The sequence below is a fragment of the Haliotis rubra genome, unplaced genomic scaffold, assembly GCF_003918875.1.
Source record: "Haliotis rubra isolate DU_JTF1 unplaced genomic scaffold, ASM391887v1 Scf167, whole genome shotgun sequence".
Lineage (NCBI taxonomy): Eukaryota > Metazoa > Mollusca > Gastropoda > Lepetellida > Haliotidae > Haliotis > Haliotis rubra.
The window spans coordinates 161,414-187,525 of record NW_025765636.1 but is presented as its reverse complement, the minus strand read 5'-3'; the positions used below and the strand labels follow the sequence as shown (position 1 = coordinate 187,525).

General features: G+C 42.8%; 2 protein-coding genes and 2 long non-coding RNA genes across 6 annotated transcripts in view; 3 read left to right on the top strand and 1 right to left on the bottom strand.

Moving 5' to 3' along the window:
- The window catches only part of LOC124272173 (elongation factor 1-alpha 1-like), a 34,741-nt gene extending 32,141 nt beyond the window's left edge, over window positions 1-2,600 (top strand). The window contains exons 5-7 of the mRNA XM_046707310.1: window positions 624-715; window positions 955-1,119; window positions 1,804-2,600. Of these exons, the coding sequence (XP_046563266.1) occupies window positions 624-715; window positions 955-1,119; window positions 1,804-2,154 (608 nt within the window). The 3' untranslated portion in view covers window positions 2,155-2,600. The remainder of the gene's footprint in view (window positions 1-623; window positions 716-954; window positions 1,120-1,803) is intronic.
- Window positions 2,601-5,455: 2,855 nt separating this feature from the next.
- On the top strand, window positions 5,456-19,853 carry LOC124272174. 2 transcript variants are annotated; one of them, XM_046707311.1, is made up of 4 exons: window positions 5,456-5,607; window positions 13,639-13,732; window positions 16,617-16,695; window positions 18,683-19,853. In XM_046707311.1, the coding sequence occupies exons 2-4, from the start codon at window positions 13,651-13,653 to the stop codon at window positions 18,921-18,923; spliced, it is 402 nt and encodes a 133-aa protein (XP_046563267.1). In that variant the 5' UTR covers window positions 5,456-5,607; window positions 13,639-13,650; the 3' UTR covers window positions 18,924-19,853. The 2 variants fall into 2 exon arrangements, with proteins under 2 accessions (XP_046563267.1, XP_046563268.1); XM_046707312.1 differs by lacking the exon at window positions 5,456-5,607 and adding an exon at window positions 10,255-10,430.
- Window positions 19,854-23,651: 3,798 nt separating this feature from the next.
- LOC124272170 lies at window positions 23,652-25,502 on the bottom strand. The gene is made up of 2 exons (XR_006897268.1): window positions 25,138-25,502; window positions 23,652-25,068 (listed from the first exon to the last, which is right to left on the bottom strand). It is a non-coding gene; the product is annotated as an uncharacterized LOC124272170 (long non-coding RNA).
- Window positions 25,503-25,703: 201 nt separating this feature from the next.
- Window positions 25,704-26,082, top strand: LOC124272169. Of its 2 annotated transcripts, none has more exons than XR_006897267.1 (2): window positions 25,704-25,804; window positions 25,885-26,082. It is a non-coding gene; the product is annotated as an uncharacterized LOC124272169 (long non-coding RNA). The 2 variants fall into 2 exon arrangements; XR_006897266.1 differs by having other exon boundaries at window positions 25,845-26,082.
- The last annotated feature ends 30 nt before the right edge of the window (window positions 26,083-26,112 follow it).

The following is a 26,112-nucleotide window of genomic DNA, read 5'->3' as shown; positions in this document are numbered from 1 at the left end:
CGCTTAAATGTGGAGTTCCATTAGAACTGTAAGAAAGCAGTCAATAGATGTTACCATCCATTGATTGAGATGCTGGTTCATTCCCAATTGAAAATTATTATAATGTTTAACAGATTTAAATAAACTAATGCAGCAAAGAGGGTCCGAATGATCCGGGCACAGCTAGGCTGGTTCATCATCAGCTCAGAGCCCTTACCACTGAAAACGAATGGGACGCTGCCTAGTCGAACCAACCAAGAAAGTTTCGGAAATATGTAGATTTTCCAATACTGCAGCCTTCTGCATTACCCAGAGTGTCACTGTGATTCCAGTGGAGAACACGGACACACTCTTGATCTACGTTAAGAGATTAGGAGGTACCAAACCCAAGGCACAGCGATAAAAGTCAGACACCTTGGTACTTGCCATTTCCCCCCTCAATCTTGTCAATCACGTTACTGTCAAAAGGGACAGACAATTACATGATATAAATAATTTAATTTGTTTTATCAATTAGGACAGGATCAGGTTTGCTGGCTTGTTATATGTATGTTTTCTTTTATTATTTTTATTATTAGTATTATATGTTTCATTCACCATGAAAACATAAATCCAGGGCCTCTACATTTTATTTTTTCGGTTAGGAATTGGAACGGTACCAGTGGGCAGAGTGGAGACAGGAGTCCTGAAGCCAGGAATGATCGTTACATTTGTCCCTGCCAATATTACCACAGAGGTAGCATATTCACAGATTTATGGTTTCTATATTAAACAAAATTTGTTGATAAAGACGTTACCCATGAAGTTTGTTCAATATTGTACGTCCCAACTTCTAAATAGCCACTCGAAGAAGTTCATGGTTTCTAACGAAAACTCAATTAAAAGGTTCCGCGTGATTCAATATTCTTCGAGCTTGCATTCGTCTTAGAAACATACATACTCATGAGCGTAATGATTCTGTCATGCATCTCTCAGGTCAAATCAGTAGAGATGCATCACGAATCACTGTCTGAGGCCTTACCTGGGGACAACGTGGGCTTCAACGTCAAGAACATCTCCGTCAAGGACATACGTCGAGGAAACGTAACGGGTGACAGCAAAAACGACCCACCATGTACAACAAAATCATTTATTGCTCAGGTAAACAATTCATCTAATCAACAACCCATACTTGTTTTAAGAGGCAACTAACAGTATCGGGTGGTCGGACTCGCTGACTTGGGTGTAAGCGTATTCCAGTTGCATACACTGATGCTAATGACGTCAAACACTGGATTATCTGGTCCAGACTCAATTATTTACAGATCGCCGTCATATAGCTCGAATACTGCTGAGTGCGGCGTAAAAACAAACAAACAGTAATTTAATACTCGCTATAGAACTACGATTTTCTCTCACCTAATTACACGTCTGATATCTATGGTTGTTGGCAGTGGGGTAGCCTAGTGGTTAAAGCGTTCGCTCGTCACGCCGAAGACCTGGATTCGATTCCCCACATGGGTACAATGTGTGAAACCCATTTCTGGTGTTTCCCCGCCGCAATATTGCTGGAATATTTCTGAAAGCGGCGTAAAACCATTTTCACTCACTCAATGGTTGTTGCTACAAGAGGATACATAACTTGTAGCCATAACATATGCATCCTTTCCATTTTTATCAGATATCTCTCAGACTGCAGATAGAGTTGATTGTACAATTGCTACTGCTATCAAATAGTGATACTACCAGGAATTCGCAATCAATCACTTCAAATTAAACCAGCCTATGCACCTTCATCCTACTCATACACACTCCAAATATAATGGACACCAATGGTGTTTTCAGGTGATTGTTCTGAACCACCCGGGTCAGATCGCTGCAGGGTACGCTCCAGTTCTGGATTGCCACACAGCACACATTGCATGTAAGTTTGCGGAACTCAAAGAGAAAGTGGACCGTAGGAATGGCAAGAAGTTGGAAGAGAATCCCAAGTTTTTGAAGTCTGGAGACGCTGGCATCATAAATCTGATACCATCAAAACCAATGTGCGTGGAGACATTTGCCAAATATGCCCCACTTGGGAGATTTGCCTGTCGCGACATGCGACAGACGGTGGCCGTCGGGATCATCAAGGAGGTCACCAAGAAGAAAGTAAGCACGGGAAAAGTGACCAAATCTGCCAAGAAAGGTCAATAACCATTTCACCGAGCTTATATCACTATCTTAGACTGAACTATTTTCAACTCAACCTATCATTTTACTACAGGCACATGTGTGTTCTTAAGCAATGTCAAAGATTGCCACATGCCATGAACAGCCAAGTGGCAAAGTGTCAATGTAGTATGTTGTCATATTGATATGCTTCTGTTTCCTCTTTATGTATTTGACAGTTAGGACAATTGTTGTGATCTCCATTAATCATTGAGTCACACATGTCATATCTCGTTTCATCTGTGGCATTCTGTGCTTGATGGTAAGTCAGAACACACGTTCATGGTATAGAAGGAACAGCACAATGGAGATTTATTGCGGATCTGGAAAGGGTTTTGTCGCTTTTATTTCTAGCACAACTAAGGGCTACGATTCGGAGGGGTTCGTTTTGTGGGTTCTCATACGCACTCCAACCAAGACACTTTATACAAAGTATGGGCACGTTTAGCTAAGATACATAGCGTTCACTGTTCATGTCAGTGAACGCTATGTATCTTAGCTAGGGCACGTTATACAAGTATGATGACCGAGAGGGACTTTACTTTCTCTGATTTACTGCTGAGTTCGGCGTAAATCTAAACTCACTCACTTTCTCGCTTTCATTTACGGCCGCAAGAACGCGATATTTGTACATCGGTTTCTCATGACGTGCTATCGCTTTCTCGCGGCCGTTTTCGAAGGAAAGAAAGATATGTCCCCTCTAGGCCACCATACATAAGTGACACATATATAAAGATGTATACACACAAGTGAATCAATATATACAGATATTCTTTTCGTGAAATTCGATTACATGTATTTGACTGCATTTTGTAACACAGCACTTTCATGGTATGACAAGGAACAGTTGCTTTGCTTTCACATCTGTGACTCGTCCTCTATCTTTCATGGTCTATCTGTTAGAAGTATAGTCATCTTGTTATACTGCGAGTTACAATCATGGATTACAAAACTTTATCACTGATTTCACTGTACGTTATGATGTTTCGTCAAAGTGGATATATCAGTCAATGTTGGTTTAAATAAATGTGTAGACCCTGTTTCCTGGTTTGTTTTATATCTATGTAATGTCCTTTTTACTACATATTTATAGACATATTCAATTCAGTTGTATATTCCAGTATATCCCATGTACACAAGTATATAGTTTTTTTAGCGAGATTAAACATCAAGGATTGTCTTTCTTTTAAGAAGTGCTAGTTTTATAAAATGTGCAAAGTTTTAAAGAATAGTACTATTTGTACAGGAGAATAATTTATAGTAAACAGAAATGTATGGAATCCGAGAAGGGACATTGTTGCTATGTCGCATTGTCGCCCTCTCAAAAACAAGTAAAGTGAGGCAAAATAAACCAAAACGCGACACTCGACAATGCGACAAATGGGCGAAATGTCGAGTTGTCGCGATGTCGCGATGTCGCGTGTCGCGTTTTGGTTAATTTTGCCTCATTTTGCTTGTATTTGAGAGGGCGACAACGCGACAATGTCCCTTCCAGGATTCCATAGAAATGTTACCATTTGCAAGACAGTGTTTTGGTAGATGTAAAGGTCTTAAAGTGTCATAAGCTGGGCAAATAGGACAGAAATGGTATTCGTCTTGAACGCTATATGGTAACATTAATGCATAGGAATGTGGGCAGGCACTTCTTTTCTTCCCATCACGTCACCTCCAAAACTTACCTTGAAGAGTTGAACATGTTATGTTTAAAGCGACTTGACATGATGAAACCTTTAGTAGTTGCGCACTACAAATGTAAGTTGTGGTTACGAAAGCGCCTAAGATTGATGGATCACGTGAAACGTTTTACACTGTCTCTTGATTCCTGCTTTTAGTGTTGCTGCATTAGAATTACCTCCGACCTGTGAAGGTCCGGGTTAGAATTGATTTTATATAACCCATGAGGCGACTAACGGAATCAGGTGGTCAGGCTCTCTTGCCACGTGGCATCGTATCCCATTTGCGTAGATCGATGCTCATGCTGTTTATCACTGGATTGTCTGGTCCTGACTCGATTATTTACAGACCGCCGCCATATAGCTGGAATATTGCTGAGTGCGGCGTTAAACAACAAACCAACCAACATATATACGTCAACGAACACTTCCCATCTGGTGTATATATGTATGAAAAGTTTGACCAAAGAACAATTGAAAAATGTGAGAAGGAACGTTTAACCCAGGGGTTAGGGATTACACATTTATCATATATATAATTCACTGTGAAAGATAGTGTTTTAAGTTGAGAAGCATTATATTTTTATGTCAATGAACATAACACGTGATATTTCACGGCAATGAACGTAGCGCTTTGATAGGAGTATTTTCTTACCTTCCCCCCAATTATCTGCCCATAATTGTAAGCGTCTCTTGTGACAAAGTCTTTTTGACTTCCTGTTTTGTAATTACACTCTGGAACGATGAAAATGATATCATATGATTTGTTATGGAATTGATATATGAAGAATATTCTGAGTGTCCAGTGAAATATGATATATCCCTCGTCAAATGACGTGGAAAAGGATTATTTAATGTATATATATCATTAAAACAAATCTTTTGCGGAATCCTGAACAATCGAATACATAGCGGTGGTCATAAATTAAAAAGAAGGTATTTAAAATCACATTGCTCTTTTTGTATTGAAAGCCACCTTTATATTTATGCCTTAGGAATCCAATGAAGATAATAGGCAGATGAAGCACACGAAATAATGATTTCATTCAATGGTATCAGGACTGATCCGTTCAGTGCAAGAGAAAGTGAGTGCGTTTGTGAAGTTATCAGCACCGTTACAGAAACATCGCATTTCGCATGATTTTAATTAAAGAGTGAGTGAGTGAGTTTAGTTTTACGCCGCTTTTAGCAATATTCCAGCACTATCACGGCGGGGGACACCAGAAATGGGCAACACATTGTACCCACGTGGGGAATCGAACCTGGGTCTTCGGCGTGACGAGCGAACGCTTTAACCACTAGGCTACCCCACCGCCCCTTTTAATTAAAGAGGTTATTATAATAACAAGTCCTTAAGCATGTCGTTGCCGAACAGAACAAATCGTTCAGATTAACAGATGTCCGTATTAACGGGATATTGAGGTAGTAGGCGTCCTTAAACACGATCCTCCGGAAATACATATATATTGCTTGTCACGACAGATACGCTACTAAAGCAATCATTGTCAAAGCGACGGAAGGAACCAATAGAGCTATATCAAACAGGCCCGAGGGGGTGTGAGTGTCAGTACTGGCTGGGCGGAAAGGAATACTATGGAATACGACATACTTCACACCATACTGCACCGACAAGCATTGTAACGCCACTATACATAGACTGATGTCCGGACGGGAATACCGTTATTGATACATATAACATGATGACTTATCGCCGAGGTATTTAGTTCCGAGTCATCATTTGCTATCTCACAGAGAGCGATCAAGGGTAGGTGCAATATGTATTATTCTGTATGCATGAAGGTTAAATTACATAGTAATTCAGCTAGTTAATACTCAACAGTAATCGAGGGAGAGACAATGCGTCATATTTGTATCTGTTATTGAAGAGTATTGGGAAACAACATGCTTCAAGTGCCTGAGCTCGTCAGATTAGTCGTCCTCAGATTAACACACTGCTAATGTACACATAGTTATATATAGATATTTGGCGAGATAGGTGTGGGTAAAAGACGTTGGCAGATAGGTACTATACATGTACGATTGAGTGAGTTTAGTTTTACGCCGCTTTTAGCAATATCACGGCGGGGGACACCAAAAAGGGCTTCACACATTGTACCCATGTGGGGAATCGAACCCGGGCCTTCGGCGTGACGAGCGAATGCTTTAACCACCGGGCTATCCCACCGCCCCATACATGTATGAAGGTAGAGGACAGATAAGGTGTTATGTGCTATAAAGTGTTAGTATCGGTGTAAATATGAAAGTAGGTAGAACGTAGGTATAGGTGTGTTTGTAAGAATACAATGTATATTGTGTATAGGCAGAAGTTTTGGTACATGTTTTGTGTAGGCAGAGAGTAAAGTGTAAAAGATGGATTGATAGGCATGTGTAGGTAACAAAAGGTCGGTAGAAGGGCAAATGCATGATACATACATACATACAAACATTTGTATAACGCCGATATCCAGTACAACTGCTTATGTTAGTATAGGTATGTAGAAAGGGATAGATGGTAGATATGTAGCAGATAGTCATTTTTCTTTAATTAGAGAATAATCATGTTTATATAGGTAGAACAAAGACATGTTGACTGGACGGAGGCTTGGTGTACTTAGGTAAAAGACAGTCCTGTTTATGTAGATAGAACCTGGGCGCGTTTATGTAGATAGAAGAGAGGCGTGTTTATATGGGTGGAAGGTGGGTATGTGTACTTAAACATGTGGTCGACAAGTAGTATCTTTTCTATGAAGTAAGCCCCAATAGTTAACGTCAAGGTACACAGAAAACTTGGCAGCATTCTCTGGCTGGTTCCTATGCGAACGTCACCGACAGCTACAGCGTCGTCTGGCACTCCCACGATTAGTAATTCAATTTGTATGGATTGGGACACAGGGCGACTTTCGTAATAATCCCATGTATACCCTGCACACGAACAACTTACTACCATAGACTTGTGTCACGCTACAGACACGGGACAATTAAATATCTAAAACGCTATTGTACGATGGACAACTTGTAGTAAACGCCATTGACAAATAATCTTCCTTACAGCTTATGAACGTGAAACAATTCGCTAAACAATCTAATGTCATGGTGAAATCATGGTGTTGGTTACATGAGTGAGTGAGTGAGTTTTTACGTCACTGTACACATACGTAGCGTGTTAAGTTGATGCGAGGGTGAAAAGCTAGAGCGCTGCAGACCCAAGACGTGAAACGTTCTAGCGGTGAAACCCTGATCCTGACAGACCAAAAACATGGATTCGAACCCACGTTCTTCATTTACTGGATGCCCAGGGGACGCTACTTTGCATAGCTAATTGCGGCGCCTTAGACCTTGGCCCGTTCCCCTTGGTGTATTGTAACAGCAGCTGTGATTGTTATTATTATCATGACATACATAGAAATATAACCAGGGCAAATCGGTGATTTGAATTAAACATCATAGGTTTCTTCTACGCCAAAGAGACACATCTCAGCAAAGAGAATTGCGGCGCCTTAAATGTCCGAGATACAATACTGTCGCCTTTCCTGCTGTCACGGTTCTCAGTACTTTATAACACGACCCGTGAAGATCCGAGTAAGAATGGGCTTTCAGGAACCCACGCTTGTCATAAGAGGTGACTAACCGGATCGGGCGGTCAGACATGTCATGATATCCCAATTGCATAGATCGATGCTCAGGCTGTTGATCACTGGATCGTCTGGTCCAGATTCGATTATTTACATACCGCCGCCATATAGCTGGACAAACAAACAAATAACAAACATATAAAACAAAACTCTGTCACACAAATATTGGCATATTGATCTCATTGAGTATAGAGGGCAATTTGCAAAGGTTCGCACAAATACCGCAGAGTTAGAAGTGTAACTCGAGATTAAACAAGAAAAATCTTACCCGCTAATCGTACTTCTACGAGGAGAATAACTACAAATTAAGTTAGATATGTGCCATGCATGCCATCTCTTTCTATTGTGCTATTGTATTCCTTCGGGAGACATTTTTGTACAACCCAACAAATTGAAAGCACGTGACGTCTAGCTGCGACAGACACTCGTGATTATGCATCATCATGTACAGCCCGTGTGTTGTGACTGTCTGTATTGTCATTATGTGTTATTATCTGATTCATCAGTGCATCACAGAACCTATTAAAGAACTCTTGGTGAACGTCACTTCAAAACACTTTACACTATGACCGAGAAACCACATCAGGTTGAGTCGGGGCGACCGAGAAACCATGTCAGTTCGAATCAGTGCGACTGAGAGACCACGTCAACTTGTCTCGGGGCCACCGGGAAACCAGGTCAGTTTGAGTCGGGGCGACCGAGAAACCATGTCAGTTCGACTCAGGGTGACTGAGAGAACACGTCAACTTGTCTCGGGGCCACCGGGAAACCAGGTCAGTTCGACTCGGGGCGACTGAGAGACCATGTCAGTTCAAACCGAGGCGATCGACAAAACCACGTGAGCTCTAGTCGGGGTCACCGACAAGCGATGTCTGTTCGAGTCGGGGCGACCTAGAAACCACCTCAGTTCGAATCAGTGCAACCGAGAAACCACGTCAGTTCGAGTCGGGGCGACCGAGACCCCAGACCAGTTTGAGTCGGGGCGACCGAAACACCGCGTCAGTTCGAGTCGGGGCGACCGAGAAACCATGTCAGTTCCAGTCGGGGCGACCGAGAAACCACGTCAGTTTGAGTCGGGGCGACCAGAACACCACGTCAGTTCGAGTCGGGGCGACCGAAAACCACGTCAGTTCGAGTCGGGGCGACTGAGAAACCATTTCAACTCCACCAAAGGACAGCTGGAAGTGGACGTAAACCTGAAACGCTGTCTTGGATGAAAGAGTAGTGAGATGTAGCATCTACAACCAGATTTCTTGGGACCAGGATCATTTGCAAACAAGATCTAACGCGAAGCAACGTGGGTGAAGGCCCACATGGAAAATCATCTAAACCCAGAGTGTTATGGTAAAGGACCGCTTGGAAGGTCATCTGAACCAAAGCAACACTGGTGAAGGACCTGTTTGAAGAGCCTCTAAACCCATGAATATAAAAACATACAGGTGATATCACTGTGAACGGAAACGTTCATATTAAAGCGAATTAATTGTATATTACACACTGCCTACTTCAAAGGTAACTCATCCTATCGAGAGATATTAGCTGTAAAGGTTCCCCGCGAGGGAAACAAGCTTATATAGAAAGCTTTTAATCGAAACGTTACGAGCAAACAGCGTTATACAAACCCTTAGAGTAACTGGTCGGACACGTTCTATTGTGTCTGTTATTGCATAAAAAAGTGTTGACTGTTAGCTGGATGCAATGCAGTGACACCTTGCAAGGATGTAACCATTTCCAACAGTATGTGGTTTTGGCATAACTCCCAGCTGTTCCACGAACTATGGTTTTTACAACAGAAGTGTTTTGTTGATGCGTGTTTTTGATTTTTAGTAAAAAGTAACGCCAATCTCGGATTCACTTAAAGATCACCAAGACTGTTTAACAAAACACTCAGAAGAGTAAAGGAATAGTGGAAACTAACAGCGTGATTATATCACCGGTGTAAGCTCAAAGTATTAATTCCCGATTCAAGTGTTTATTATTTCCGAGTCTTGCGCTCATCAAATGTATGCTGTACTGACGGAATCATGGCTTCTTGGATTAGCCTGACCTATTGTAGGTCACCAGCACGTTGTTAGGGCTACACAGTACGCGTATACCACAGGTGGGAAATACAGGCGGCATGACACTACTAGTTCTGTCTTATAAGAAAGATTCCTTTGTTTCCATGATTTCGCCTACTGATGCATAAAGTTATTGGAATGTGATATTCTTTATTCGTAGTCCTTTTTTCCAACAGGTGCTTTACTCCTTGATATTGTAAATTAATGCATTTGTATAATCATCATTTGCTAATAAGAATCTTCAACATATGATTATTATATTATTATAGGATATTTATATAGCGCACATATCCACGCAACTAGTGCATGCTCAAGGCGCTGACTATGATTATTATCATCATATATATTAATTTTTATCTTCATCATATACATATAATATATATATGTATATTTTGATTATCGTTATTATTAACGCTATCATCATTATTATCATTAATATTATTTTCAGCTGTAGTAGAAGTTGTAGTAGTAGTAGTAGTAGTATTTGTATACTAGTATTTTGATTATCGTTATTATTAACGATATCATCATTATTATCATTAATATAATTTTCAGCTGTAGTAGAAGTTGTTGTAGTAGTAGTAGTATTTGTATTTTAATTAGTATTTGCATTATCGACCTATCATCGTCATTCTTGCAGTCGTAAGTATTACACTATAAACATGATATTTCGCTACAGTATCCACTGAGTTACCCTTGGCACTAGGCTTTGGTCAGGTGTTCCAAAACCCGTGTAGATCCCGCCGCCAAGTTTGTTACCGAAACTTTTTTCGCCTCTTGCCAAAACAACAATGTCTGCACCGAATCAAGACAGGCGTTACAGACCCTGGCTATCACATTGTCTCATATCCAGGATTATTTAGGAATTGATTTACCACGCTGTGGATTTTATACAGGTAGGCTATTGTTGTAAACTGTTTATTCCATACCAGGTGCAGTATCGGTATTTAATACCAGGTGCAGTTATCATCGGTACTTTCTGTCCTACACGGCATCACCCGTACAGGAGAGTGTATATTCATGGCATACAAAGTGTTATATCATTTGTATTGTACCTGTGAAGATAAAGGGATGTTGTATAACACGAGAAGAAACTGATGAAGAACGTAATGGTGATGTGTTTAAAATAGTTAACTTTATTTCTTAAAGTCACCCTTTGCAGTGAATGCAGTTCGTGGCACACGATCGTAAGTACGACTGAATCTATGGTATTAATATATATTTTTAATGGTTCACTTTCATAAACTCACATCATTGAAAACAGGGTTTCGTTAAAATAATGAATACATTCACTGAATACATTCATTGCGTTACGTACTTGAAAGCAATGTTTGATTGGCTCTTCTGGGGAACATAGTTCTTGTATAATATCTTATCAGTATTTTCATTCTTTTTGTCAGTGTACTCAAATCTGAGCTAGATGACATAGGTAAGCATGGGTGAAGCATTTGTTTGAAGAAACCTAAATACACGCGTCACCTTTTACACATTTATATATGTACGATATAAATATGCACCGAGTTATTTCCATAACAAGGCTTCACGTGATGAGCAGTGATCGTGTGTAGGCAACAATATCTAGTACAATGTGTCCTTCGGTTGAATATACTACTCAAAATTTGCTAAGGACTGGTCTGTGATAATATGAAAAATATCATCGAACAAATACAGATTTAAACATTGCGGCACAAAATCATTTGGTAACCCGTACAGGACTTCACATTTTGGGATTAACGGACATATATGCAGTTGAGGATAGGGTCATCGACATGCTTGAAAACATGTGTTTGGATGTATCCAGGAGCAGAACATGTGCACCTGAGGATTGCAAAAACAGAATGTGCTAATGTCACCTCAGCGTCAAAGGCGTCGTTTGCCGAATTAGAATTAGGTAGATGCAACGGCAGGCATGCAAACAGGGTCAACACAAAGTCGCGATGAAAACGTCGTCGGTGTCAGCCAAAGTGTGATCAGTAAGGCATGGAATCAATACTGGACGTTTGTATCATGTCCCCAGCATGTGGTCGATAGCGTTCAGCCATGCCGCAGAAGAGAGGTTCCTCCTGACTATTAAAGCAAGACGGAATCACTTTGTGACTGCAACAACGCTCAGAAATGAGCGGCGGAACTTCAGTGGTGTTAACATATGTCACAGCCCGTAAGGCTGGTTTCACCGTGGGCGAGCATTTGCATCCCACAGACACGACATCACAGGCATAAATGTATGGAGTGGACTGAAGATCACGTCAGCTGTACCGACAAGGACTGGGTTCCGTGACTTTTCACCAATTAATCGACATACTCTCTAAGCTTTAGAGAACGTCTACTGTTCGTAGACAAGAGGTTTCAAGATTCCACGAAGCTGAACATGACCGCTATGGATGGGGATAAATCACAATTTGAGGCTGGATTAGCACAGCTGGATGACCGATCTCCATGTCCTTCAGCAGTCCAACAGGGATGACAATCTGCATGTGTACGTGCGACCGTATGCTAGAAAATCTGACAGAACTTCATCCTCATTATCAAAATCGCACATCATTGAGTAAGGGACTTGAGTAGGAATTCGACCATTGTCTGAATGAAGTAGCCTCCCCGGTCACCAGGCCTCAGCCATGCTGAACACATGTGGAACTAACAACTGATCGCCTTCTCACGATGACCTGTCGTCCGGGCTATTCTACTAGAATCCGGCAATGCTCTTACTGAAGAGTGAACTTGTTGACGTTTCAGTTTTGGACTGTAATCTTATTTGACGTGTGATTTGACTGACTTTTGCTCACATGGTGTTTGTTGACATTGTTTGTCACGTGACAATGATGTTTCTTTAAACATGTCTTCAGGCAATATTGTCCATGGCCATTTCAAGAGATGCATGCATTTGACGTATTACCTTTATAGTGGCGATCCTCAGTAAACTCTGAGTGGTATATATAGATACGGTGAATATAGTCTCAGACTAAACAACAAACATGCCATGCTACTACTAACAATACAGATACAGAGTGTAAAGGCTATTTCTGGTGTCCCCCGCCTTGATATTGCTGGAATATTGCTAAAAGCGGCGTAAAACCATACTCACTCACTCACATATACAGAACGTCAACGCCAGATGATAACCAGTCTCCACCTCAAATGGAGCCATTAAGGGTAAATAACAAATCATCAGCGAAAGTAATATGAATAGACCACAGAAAATCAACGATGATCCAAGACAATAATACTGTTTCCTATACTGAAAAAAAACTAAGGCTTATTATAAATTCGAAAAAAATATAAACATAATATTGATAAGAAGATGAAAACCAAGAAACCATTTTATCATCAACTCCTAGAAGACCTTTGTTGAACCCAATGTGTGTTTATAGGGCACTGTTCTATACAAACATGTAGTGGATGGCATCACGTGAATTAGTTCTTCTGTTGCTGGTTCCGCCACACGGCAACGTTTCCGATGCAGACGCCATGTGTTATTTCTCCAAATAAACCCCAAAACAAACCTGCCCATCTGGCCGTCACATTGGCGTGGTTCATCAACACAGTTCGTGGCGAGAAGTCTGTACACTTTCTCTCAAGATACTGGATCGTTATGTTATATTGATCGGAATGATCGAAATGACACAGTAAAGAGATTGGCAAACCACACAAAGATTAATGTATGCGACATTACATGTATTTTGTGGTATTTCTTCGGTGCATTGGTTCTCAGCAACATGGAGGCTATTTTAAGCATGGAAACAAGTTGTTGACCTTCCTGAGTGTTTTGATGAAATGGCGTTTGATAAAGGCTGTTTACGTCCTCAATATTACGTCTTTACATCAGCCAGAAGGCCCGTGTTCCGCACGAAGCACATACGCTGTTGATAACGTTATTTTCTTCTTGTTTTAAATAACTTCCCCAATCTAGAGGTTCCAATTTCTAGTTTAACCTTTTTCGATGGGGTATAACTCTGTGTTACTTGCAGGCGATTTACAAACTGAACACTTGTCGTGACAGGTCAAATCTTTCCTCATCAAACAGTTTCCTGGATACCAGATCCTTTGTTGCCCTGTTCTGTACTCTATCATTGCAACATACAAAGTGACAGCTCGTTCTCCTTCCAGTTCCCGACTGAGATGCGTCAACTCATGTGCCGGGTTGTCATGGCACTTGTTGTCATGGTCATGATGGTGGACGCCACAAGGATCAGAAACAGAAGTAAGAAATACTGACTCTCCGTCCAGAACTACTGTCTTCCCGTCCACGGACACTAGCTCTCCATCCACATACACTATCTCCACATCCGGAGATATTGCCTCACTGTCTAAAGTTACTACATCCCCATCCAGAGATACTGCCTCCCCATCCACAGATGCAGCCTTTCTGTCAAGAGATACTACCTCCCTGTCAGGAGGTTTTACCTCCCCATACTGATATAGTACCTCCCACTAATCTCACCTTGTCCATGTTCAATTCTGATTATGCTTCGTTCCTGATCCTTATCGCCAGGTAATGCGTTGTCCCTTAACTCCAGGTAAAGCCGTGTCCCTTAACGCCGTGTTGTGCCTTGTCCGTTGACGCCATGTTGTGCCTTCTCCCTTGACGCCATGTTGTGCCTTGTCCCTTGACGCCATGTTGTGCCCTGTCCCTTAATGCCGTGTTGTGCCTTGTCCCTTGACGCCATGTTGTCCCTTGTCCCTTGACGCCATGTTGTGCCTTGTCCCTTGACGCCATGTTGTGCCCTGTCCCTTAATGCCGTGTTGTGCCTTTTCCCTTGACGCCATGTTGTGCCCTGTCCCTTAATGCCGTGTTGTGCCTTGTCCCTTGACGCCATGTTGTGCCTTGTCCCTTGACACCATGTTGTGCCTTGTCCCTTGACGCCATGTTGTGCCCTGTCCCTTAATGCCATGTTGTGCCTTGTCCCTTGACACCATGTTGTGCCATGTCCCTTGACGCCATGTTGTGCCCTGTCCCTTGACGCCATGTTGTGCCTTGTCCCTTGACGCCATGTTGTGCCTTGTCCCTTGACGCCATGTTGTGCCCTGTCCCTTGACGCCGTGTTGTGCCCAGTCCCTAGACGCCATGTTGTGCCTTGTCCCTTGACGCCATGTTGTGCCTTGTCCCTTGACGCCGTGTTGTGCCCTGTCCCTTGACGCCATGTTGTGCCTTGTCCCTTGACGCCATGTTGTGCCCTGTCCCTTGAAGCAATGTTGTGCCTTGTCCCTAGACGCCATGTTGTGCCTTGTCCCTTCACGCCATGTTGTGCCCTGTCCCTTGACGCCATGTTGTGCCTTGTCCCTTGACGCCATGTTGTGCCTTGTCCTTTGACGCCGTGTTGTGCCTTGTCCCTTGACGCCATGTTGTGCCTTGTCCCTTGACGCCATGTTGTGCCTTGTCCGTTGACGCCATGTTGTGCCTTGTCCTTTGACTCCATGTTGTGCCTTGTCCCTTAATGCCGTGTTGTGCCTTGTCCTTTGACGCCATGTTGTGCCTTGTCCCTTGACGCCATGTTGTGCCTTGTCCCTTGACGCCATGTTGTGCCTTGTCCCTTGACGCCATGTTGTGCCTTGTCCCTTGACGCCGTGTTGTGCCCTGTCCCTTAATGCCGTGTTGTGCCTTGTCCCTTGACGCCATGTTGTGCCTTGTCCCTTGACGCCATGTTGTGCCTTGTCCCTTGACGCCGTGTTGTGCCTTGTCCCTTGACGCCATGTTGTGCCTTGTCCCTTGACGCCATGATGTGCCTTGTCCCTTGACGCCATGTTGTGCCTTGTCCCTTAAAGCCGTGTTGTGCCTTGTCCCTTGACGCCATGTTGTGCCCTGTCCCTTGACGCCATGTTGTGCCTTGTCCCTTGACGCCATGATGTGCCCTGTCCCTTAAAGCCGTGTTGTGCCCTGTCCCTTGACGCCATGTTGTGCCCTGTCCCTTGAAGCAATGTTGTGCCCTGTCCCTTGACGCCATGTTGTGCCTTGTCCCTTGACGCCATGATGTGCCCTGTCCCCTGACGCCATGATGTGCCTTGTCCCTTGACGCCATGTTGTGCCTTGTCCCTTGACGCCATGTTGTGCCTTGTCCCTTGACGCCGTGTTGTGCCTTGTCCCTTGACGCCGTGTTGTGCCCTGTCCCTTGAAGCAATGTTGTGCCTTGTCCCTTGACGCCATGTTGTGCCTTGTCCCTTGACGCCATGTTGTGCCTTGTCCCTTGACGCCATGGTGTGCCTTGTCCCTTAATGCCATGCTAAGCCCTTGTCACTTAACACCATGATGTGGCTTGTCCCTAACGTTATGTTGTTCCTTGTCCCTTAACACCATTGTCCCTTAACGCCATGTTGTGGCTTGTCCCTTAACACCATTGTCCCTTAACGCCATGTTGTGGCTAGTCCCTCAACACCATTGTCCCTTAACGCCATGTTGTGGCTTGTCATTCAACACCATTGTTCCTTAACGACATGTTGTGGCTTGTCCCTTAACGCCATGGTGTGTCTTGTCCCTTGACGCCATGGTGTGCCTTGTCCCTTGACGCCATGCTGTGCCTTGTCCCTTAATGCCATGTTAAGCCCTTAACACCATGATGTGGCTTGTCCCTTAACGTTATGTTGTTCCTTGTCCCTCAACACCATTGTCCCTTAACGCCATGTTGTGGCTTGTCCCTCAACACCATTTTCCCTAAACGCCATGTTGTGGCTTGTCCCTCAACACCATTGTCCCTTAACGCCATGTTGTGGCTTGTCCCTCAACACCATTGTCCCTTAACGCCATGTGAAGGCTTGTCCCTCAACACCATTGTCCCTTAACGCCATGTGAAGGCTTGTCCCTTAACACCATTGTCCCTTAACGACATATTGTGCCTTGTCCCTTAACACCATGTTAAGCCTTGTCCCCTAACGCCATGTTGTGCGTTATCCCTTAACGACATGTTAAGCCTTGTCCCTTAACGCCAGGTTAAGCCTTGTTTTGCCTCGAGCTTGGACGCCATTTTGTGCCTTGTCCCTTAACGCCATGTTAAGTCTTGTCCCTTAACGCCATGTTAAGCCTTGTGGATTGTCACTGGACGCCATTTTGTGTCAACACACATAGGTTATGGTTGATATTTTTCCGTCTGTAGGTACAAGAGCAATTCTGAACGAGTTTAAAGTGAAGGAACGAGCGTGGAGGACAGCCTGTGAACGACACAACTGCACATCGTGAGTTGCACAGCATGTTTGATAGGAACTTGATTATCGCGAGATAGTTAAAATAGTTCTGCATCATTTCTGTATCTATACTAAGACGGAATGAAAACTATAACTAAACTGACCTTCACAGAAAATACACATTTAGTGTTTTGGGAATATCTTCGAAAAACTCCGTACATGTTTAAAGTGTTTGGATTATCACTTGTCATTAACCGGCCAACATTGACTGAAAAGTCTCTGTTGAGCGACTAACGTAAGACGCGGGCATTAGGGTAGAATATCTTTGGCGTTTCGGAAATGTATACGCAATGTTTGTGACTTTGCAAAGTTCCAACAAGAACTCTTTTCAAACTATTTACATTGTTTTGTAGGAAGGCAATTCTTTTGCACGTCAAACCATTAAACTATATCATGGATGCCTTTATATCGAGAGGCGGTGTGGTAGCCTAGTGGTTAAAGCGTTCGCTCGTCACGCCGAAGACCTGGGTTTGATTCCCCTCATGGGTACAATGTGTGAAGCCCATTTCGGAAAATATAGAAAGTATTTTAAAGAAAATACTGGGGTGTTTTTAATAAGTGTGCATAAGTAAGAGTAGTTTTTTTAATGATACCAAGGCATAAATATCCCACAACAAAATCGAGAATGTATATAATATTCAGGACAGGCGGTAGATGGGTAACACACGAATCATAACAAATACCTGATATATGTGAATGAGTTGAGGTTGGAGATGAATTACACATGAAAAACATATGAGCTGATCCCTGGTAATCTGTGGTGCCAACCACAGGCTCGTGTCATTGCGAGGATTAAATACTCTTTTGCTTGAAATGACCCCCAACTCGACATGCTTCACAGTACAATGACGTCATGATGACATCATTTTTAAAAAGATATGTATTGTACTGTGAAGCATTTCGAGTCGGGGGTCATCTCAAATTCTTTATATCTTTTTTTAAATTCTTTAATCTTCGAAGACACGAGGGCCTGTGCTCATGATATCAATCATCAGTTAATCGTTTATTTACAGGCCGCCGTCACACAGCTGGAAAAATGCAGCCATAAACAACAAACATGAGCTTTGTTTCTAACAGACTCTGATTTGAGCATAGATTCCCAGTGATTGTTGCTTTTATTATATACTGACCAAAAATGAAACCAATGATATGCATTGTGAAGCTGTGTATTCGCAGTGCACACAACAGGGCTGGCTAAAGAGATCGATAACGGGGAAATATCGTCGGTAGAAAAAATCTTGACTATTATCGATATGAAAATAGTGTCATCGATAATATCGAGAATAAAGTTGTAATTTACTCAAGCAATACAAAAGTGAGGTTTTTATTCATGGGCTGTTTCTAAATTATGTTCAGGCAGGTGTTTTGTTAGTTATTCATGCAGAAACGTTTCACCACGCACTGTTGGTTTGGACCGCCTCCGTGGTGTAGTGGTTAGAGCGTCCGCCCGGAGAGTGGAAGGTCGCGGGTTCGATCCCCGACCGCATCATACCAAAAGACGTTAAAATATGGTACTTGTTGGTCCCCTGCCTGGCGCTCGGTATTAATGGGTACAACAAGGACTGGTCGGCTCGGAGTCAGTATAATGTGTCTGAGTGGGGTATTCTTGCTTCACTGCGGCATGGTATCTCAGTGAGCTAGCACTATAAAACCAGCTTCAGTCTGGGCTAGTACAAGCAGCCGCACATACACATACACTCGCATGCACGTCGTCATATGAGCGAAATATTCTCAAGCACGACGTAAAACCCAATTTCACCTCACCTCACCTCACTGGTAGTTTGAAATATATTAAATTCTTTAGGACATTTTGACAATATGACGCAACGTTACTTCACCGATATTTATCGATAATCGATCTAAATCATCTACATCGATAACCAACCCTAATTAATGATGCACTTTTATGCAACAAAATTGTGTCACTTTCCTGAAGAATTGTTTCCTCTCAATAACTGAGACTATCATCCATTTGCAGGAAGAACCAATGTCCATATTCGAATGGTTGGCACATTCTCGGGTCTGATCCCGGCTGCTGCGGAAACTATGGCGGCTGTTGCCAGCTCGCGTCGATCGTCTGCTGGGTCCACGACCTCTTCTGTAGGTGCTGCGACTTCGGAGTCTTCATCTGTGGTCCACTGTGTGAAAAAGACCCGGATTGTCCCGTGGAAGAAGGCAGTGGAGAAATCGACATAAAGGAGAATATGACTGGAATGTGAAGAACAGACGCATACAGTAAAACGTAGTACGCTAAATGTCAGCGAAGTCCTGTACAGCCGTTCGAACTAGCTTGCCTCGCAGTCCCTGAACCACATTATTTTCCCCTACTGCCTAGCCCTCCCTGCAATGCTAAAGCCCTAAATGCAGCAAGTCTAGATTTCCTCAGGTTCTGAATTTCCCATCTCACTGTGGCTCCTTTTAAATTTAAATGTGTTCATTTGTTACTATTATATATTCAGAGACTAAGTGTTACTTTTCCGTACGAGCCTGAACCCAATGACGTAAATACACGCGGTTAGCAGATTGTTTCCTTTCCGTATCTGGGCGGTGGGGTAGCCTAGTGGTTAAAACGTTGGCTCGTCACGCCGAAGACCCGGGTTCGATTCTCAACATGGGTACAATGTGTGAAGCCCATTTCTGGTGTCCCCCCGCCGTGATCTTGCTGGAATATTGCTAAAAGCAGTGTAAAACTAAACACTCATTTTCAGTTTCTTTTAATGGGGACGATTAGAATAAGTGTGTGACATGTTAGTACTCACAGCGTTTGACATACATGAATAGTTAAAACAGCAACCCCTTTAATCCGGAACCTCTCTATTACGGCTGTTCATATGACCATCCATGACATTTTCAGATAGATTACGTAACAGCAGTTAAGGAACACCCGATTATATTCATAAGCCCATAGTTTGACTGTCGGTGCTGCTATTGCAACACAGAGCCTTCCAGTTGTGGGTGTTCCTTTAACTTGTTTTAATTAGGATATGTTGATCTGAGCGACACTTCTGTGAAGGGCATCAGATCAAGGTCTCGAATGACTGAGTTTCGAAACATCTTTGATAACGATGTATTTACCAACGATATATGAATAATTGTTGGTGGTGTATTTGAAAACTATTTAACTAAAATGAATAAATTATTACGAACCAGCATCAGTTTGTCGTCTAGAGTGGTGTTCCATATATTGTATTCACATAAGGTGCGTTTACTGGGAACGTCAGTGTTACATTGATGCAACCGAACACAAGCAGTGCGAAATAGCCACTGGCCCGCTAGCCCGTGGCTAGTAAAAATCCAGTCGGGCCAGTAAATCGCCATAGTCACTGGCCCGACTGGCTAGTGAATTTTCATGGGGTCATGTTGTAGATATGTCACTCTCTCCGACTTGTTAAGTTATAACATACTATTAAATCATGCAAGATTGTTCTTCATATTAGCAGCTTAAAGATGAAACCCGTGTCTACATTCAAATTGCGGGCTTGTGAATTATTTTGTGGGCTAGTAACTTTCAGGCAAAGCTAGAGCGACTGGCTAGCAAAATTTAGAAACTATTTCGCACACTGAACACAAGTCTTTGCCTAGAAACTGATCTTGTCAAAGAAGAGGTCTACTGTATGTCATCCTTCAAAGAGGTACCCAGATCAAAGGCAATATATAAAGGGGGGGGAGGGGGTGGTAGGCGTTTGCATGAGGGGTAGTATCATTCGGGATCTATTTTGGATTTCTAAATGAGGGAATGGGGTCAATCCCAGTCATCTTAATCCCCACACGCCGCGACAGCCGATAACCGTATCATCATCAAATGGGATCCGCCATTCTGCTAATAGAATGGTGTACCATGTATATGGATACACATTGCGAACCAGGGCCCCATTCCTCAAAGCGATCGTAGCGCTACAACAGTCGTAAGTCTATGTTAAAGTATTGGAGTTACGATCACCTTAGCGCTACGATCGCTTTGAGGAACGGGGCCCTGCTCGTAGCATGTCATCTTCTTCATGTCGAACGTCTTCAAATGTGCGATCATCTGAATTTGGACAGCTTCAGGTTTACTTTGTGAAGCACGCATGTCCCTGTTATCATGAAACTATCTTTACGTGTTTTTGCTGACTGTACGGATTACAGGATCAGTCTGTGGCTGATGTTTGAACTTCGGCAACATCGTCTGGTAACGGTGTCCCACCAAAAGACTCACCCTGCCAACTGACTACTAACAAAATCCAAAGAGTGATGCGACGCTATTCAACCCTATTCCAGAGCAGTCTCTGACATTTCAACTCGACCACTGTACCTTCCTGCCACAATGTTATACTATCGTTAGTAAAAGCAATGCGTTGTTGTCCATCAGTGGTCAGGAATTCGGCAACCATGGACAGAAATCCTAGCCAGTACAGTATCCATAGAATCTCCTCAACCCACAATAGGGACTTCTCGATCACTGTTCCATTTCTCCAGGAAGGTAGATTTGATTCGTAATCAATAAGACAGGTCAGCTCTTTAACCACCTATAATCTCTTGCCCTGAATGGATGCTCATCAACAACGTCTGGTGCCGCTGTCCAGTCCAGTAACAAATCCATAATTGGTGTGTGTGGAACTTTAGTATTGACTCCTGTTAATTTGTGTCGTGGGTTATTACTAGACTTGCAGACAAGCTCGGATGTACAATCGAAACCAATTAGACCGTCTGCGTAACAAAGGCTTGCATTCTCAGCCAGTTGACCTTGACATCCTGAGCACGTACGGCATGTAGGACTGTCTGGATGAGTTGGACTGACCAAGGCAACGAGACCTTGAGTAACGTTTGTGTTTGAACAACATCGGTCTGATGAGACGAACCATACAGTTAGATGAAGCTCAAGTCAATTGGCAGTCTAGAGTTCATTCAAGTCTTCGACAGACACTTTACTTGTCTGCTAAATCAAATTTAATGATGTATACCAATCTGGTAGTTAATAATTGTCAGACAATGTTAATGTCCCCACTTCTCAAGTTGTATCAACTGTGTTGTCTAGACACAGTAGGGAAATGAGCAGCAGACCTCTGTGAATAGTCTCTGATTAATACAACCGCGTGGCCTACTGCTAAAACGGAAGAACTAGTGTTTACTCAGTTCTGTAACATACACATGAGCATTAATATAGCACCACCCGAAACCAGGGGCAATTTATACAATTTTGGTGTAAACAACCGATCGTACCCTAGCGTACTGGAATGTTTATGTAACATATCAAAAGCTATGGGTGGCATGTTCACGCGCTGCAAAGGCACCAAGCACACTAGCACCAAAATGAACTTATATCAAAAGCTATGGGTGGCATGTTCACGCGCTGCAAAGGCACCAAGCACACTAGCACCAAAATGAACTTTTCGTGACACTAGACGCAGACTTTTGGAAAATACACGTTTGCAAGTCAGTGGAAACATGTCCTGTGGCAACACTGGTGCTAACTTGAACATAAACAACAATAACCACATGAACCATTAGGGATGGGACGATTCATCGATACATCGTGATACATTCAAGTTTGATACAGCCGATATCGTCGACTGGTGTATCGATACGATACACCTTTTCTTCAAAACAGTTTTATCTCAAACATGTTAAAGTACTTATTTTGAGAAAAATACTCACATATGATAGAGTTACTCATTTTAAATCATTAATACTGTGCCATTCTTTCAAGGTGTATGTATCGTGATATGTATCGTATCGCAGATAAAATATCGTATCGTGACATAGTGTATCACCCAAGCCCTATTAACCATTAGTCGACTTGAGAAAACACACATGACCACCGAGTAAGTGAACTATCGTCCACAAACTGGAAGACCGCAAAAGACCACTGACCATGATGACCAAGCCCTAATTCTTCTGGCAAGACGAACTCCCATGCCCTATGCCTCATGCCAATAACTGCGCTGGCAGTGTAGAGAGGGAGCCCAAAAAGATAATATCATTAGGTGTTTGTGGAATCCGTTCCAAAGTGAAAGTTTACTTAATCCACTTGTAAGAAACCAGAAAGCACCATCAGGCTGTGGTGCAATGGGAACTTAAAAGAAGATCCGGAGACTGCGGAACTGGATCCCATACCCATTGGGTCACAGCAGTTAACTAACTTTAGTGCCAAGACTACAAATGAAGATTATATCAATAATAGCTGTAAAATTGGATAATTATTTGGAAATGACTATTCAGCAGTAAAGAGTTACAGGTGGCCTGTCACTGGGAGAATGGCTGGTGGGTGAGGCTGTGGACTTGAAGCTTCTCCTATACAGGTACAAATAGTTTAATTATCAAATACATCATCATAGTATTTGAACATAATTCCAGTTATATGATAGTGTATCAACACATGGGAGGACAGCCTGATACAGGCGTGATACAGGTCTCAGACATTTACCCCTTTTGTAAAAAGACTATTATGCTTCTGGCGTTGCCATGGAATGCAACAGTACCAATGTTTTCTTCAAAAATAAATGTATGAAATCACAACCCTTTGAAGTAGGTTCACTGGGCGACCTTTGATTTAAAATTTCGAAATCAGGTTGTGGCACTATGGATCTACAGAAACTGAAATTCATATCCTGAACTTTGCTGCTGTATGAGGTATCAAGGCTCCAGCTACCCTGAAGGGGACTAACATTTCCACTTTGAATACTTTGAATACTGTTGAATATTATGCCAGTATTGTCAAGGTATGACAGTTACATGTGGAACACTGGCCACAGTTGCAACCTCAATCAACCCTACACATATGGGTAATGCTCTGTCGGATCTTGGATCATATTTGGGATCCCACACAGCATCCTGACTTGACTAAGGGACTAAACTCTGCAGCACAAGTTACAGTGCCTTCAATCAATAGAGACCACAGGGTCACAATACCACATCAGAAAACAGACTTGTTGAAGCTCACATGTGCAACAATTCAAAAGATTTCAACATGAAGCTTCAGCTCTTTATTCAATGCAATGTACAGTATTCTCCACTTGGAGGCATTCCTCCTTCATAGATGTGAATTAAATACTTCCACAAAATTTACATAAGTACACTCCATATTGCACATATGATATTTACATCACACAAACATAACAATAACTTAACAATTCGTCTTGAAATGTTTACAACTGCATACAAGATACTAAGGCTTAACAAATATTCATGTAAAATATTTTGTAGATGTTTCAGTCTTTGTGCAATATTTGTTAATTTCTCAATAAAGCACATACACATAAGCACAACTGCTAACCCTCAGCTTAATTTTTTTAAACATTAGACTGAACATCGATGTCACTAAATCACATGGCATATTTCTTAAACATGTGAAAACCATTTTAGTCTAAGCAATCTCCACACGTTTAGATTCCTAAAACTAACGCATCAGAAACAATGAAGAACTCACATTCAAAGTCTATCACTTAAATGCAAGCCATGAGCATGATCCTGGAGACAGAATGACAAAGATGTGCCTCACAAAAACTGAACTGGAGGGGTCTGCTTCCCAGGGACACGGCTTCACACGGCTGTAGTCAGTATGTTACACTGTGGCTGTTACACCAGTTGTGAAAGTGTGGAGTGTAACAATTGTTCTTTTTTCAGGCTGCCCTGGGGCTCCTTTCACGAAACAACCTTTACTAAGGTTAACCTGAACTCCCATCTTTAACATTGCACTAAGGCTACCTTAGTGACTTACGATCACCTTAGTGCTTTGTGAATGGAGGCCCATGTCAACAAATACAACATATTCAGGAGAAGCTGTAGCACTGTGGAAGTCCATAATGTTTACAATAAAGATAACCATTCCTTGCTCTGCCACCTTTCCACACTTGACTGTGCTCAGTGACACCTGGGAAGAATCATGCAATATTTCTCACATAGAGATCTCTCACCTTAACACCTTTTAAAAATTACTAAAGTTATATGCTTTTAGATATCCTTTAAATATTGACTTCTGTGTAGATGATATTTCTCCAATCATCACTGGACGTCACTGGACGTCACCAGACATCACCAAGCATTACTAGACATGACCTGTCATCACCAAACATTGCAAGTTATTACCTGACATCAACAGACATCACCAAGCATCACCAGACATCACCAAGCATCACCAGACATCACCAAGCATTACTAGACATGACCTGTCATCACCAAACATTGCAAGTTATTACCTGACATCAACAGACATCACCAAGCATCACCAGACATCACCAAGCATCACCAGACATCTCCAAGCATTACTAGACATGACCTGTCATCACCAAACATTGCAAGTTATTACCTGACATCAACAGACATCACCAAGCATCACCAGACATCACCAAGCATCACCAGACATCACCAAGCATTACTAGACATGACCTGTCATCACCAAACAGTGCAAGTTATTACCTGACATCAACAATCATCACCAAACATTACTAAAGTCACAAATCATTATCAGACCACACCTTGCATCATTCACCATCACCAGACATTGCAAGTCATTGCCAGACATCATCACCAGGCTTCACTTAGCATCGCCAGGCTTCACTTAGCATTGCCAGGCTTCACTGAGCATCGCCAGGCTTCACTTAGCATCGCCAGGCTTCACTTAGCATCGCAAGGCTTCACTTAACATCACTTAGCATCGACAGGCTTCGCTTAGCATCGCCAGGCTTCACTTAGCATCGCCAGGCTTCACTTAGCATCGCCAGGCTTCACTTAGCATCGCCAGGCTTCACTTAACATCACTTAGCATCGACAGGCTTCGCTTAGCATCGCCAGGCTTCACTTAGCATCGCCAGGCTTCACTTAAGATCACTTAGCATCGACAGGCACGCCAGGCAGCAGCATCAGCCAGGCTTCACTTAGCATCACCAGGCTTCACTTAGCACGCCAGGCTTCGCTTAGCATCGCCAGGCTTCAAACTTAGCATCGCCAGGCTTCACTTAACATCACTTAGCATCGACAGGCTTCGCTTAGCATCGCCAGGCTTCACTTAGCATCACCAGGCTTCACTTAGCATCACCATGCTTCACTTAGCATCACCAGGCTTCACTTAGCATCACCAGGCTTCACTTAGCATCGCCAGGCTAGCTTCACTTAGCATCACCAGGTTTCACTTAGCATCACCAGGCTTCACTTAGCATCACCAGGCTTCACTTAGCATCGCCAGGCTTCACTTAGAATCAACAGGCTAGCTTCACTTAGCATCACCAGGCTTCACTTAGCATCACCAGGCTAGCTTCACTTAGCATCACCACGCTTCACTTAGCATCGCCAGGCTTCACTTAGCATCGCCAGGCTTCACTTAGCATCGCCAGGCTTCACTTAGCATCACCAGGCTTCACTTAGCACCACCAGGCTTCACAAGTCATAACTATGCATCCTCAATCATCACCAGCCACTACCAGGCACCTGGCA

Excerpts from the sequence above, each read along its gene's own strand:
- LOC124272174 (XM_046707311.1), top strand. The coding sequence starts at position 13,651 with ATGCGTCAACTCATGTGCCGGGTTGTCATGGCACTTGTTGTCATGGTC. Across the intron at positions 13,733-16,616 it reads CACAAGGATCAGAAACAGAA|GTACAAGAGCAATTCTGAAC; the intron begins GTAAGAAATACT and ends TTCCGTCTGTAG. Across the intron at positions 16,696-18,682 it reads GAACGACACAACTGCACATC|GAAGAACCAATGTCCATATT; the intron begins GTGAGTTGCACA and ends ATCCATTTGCAG.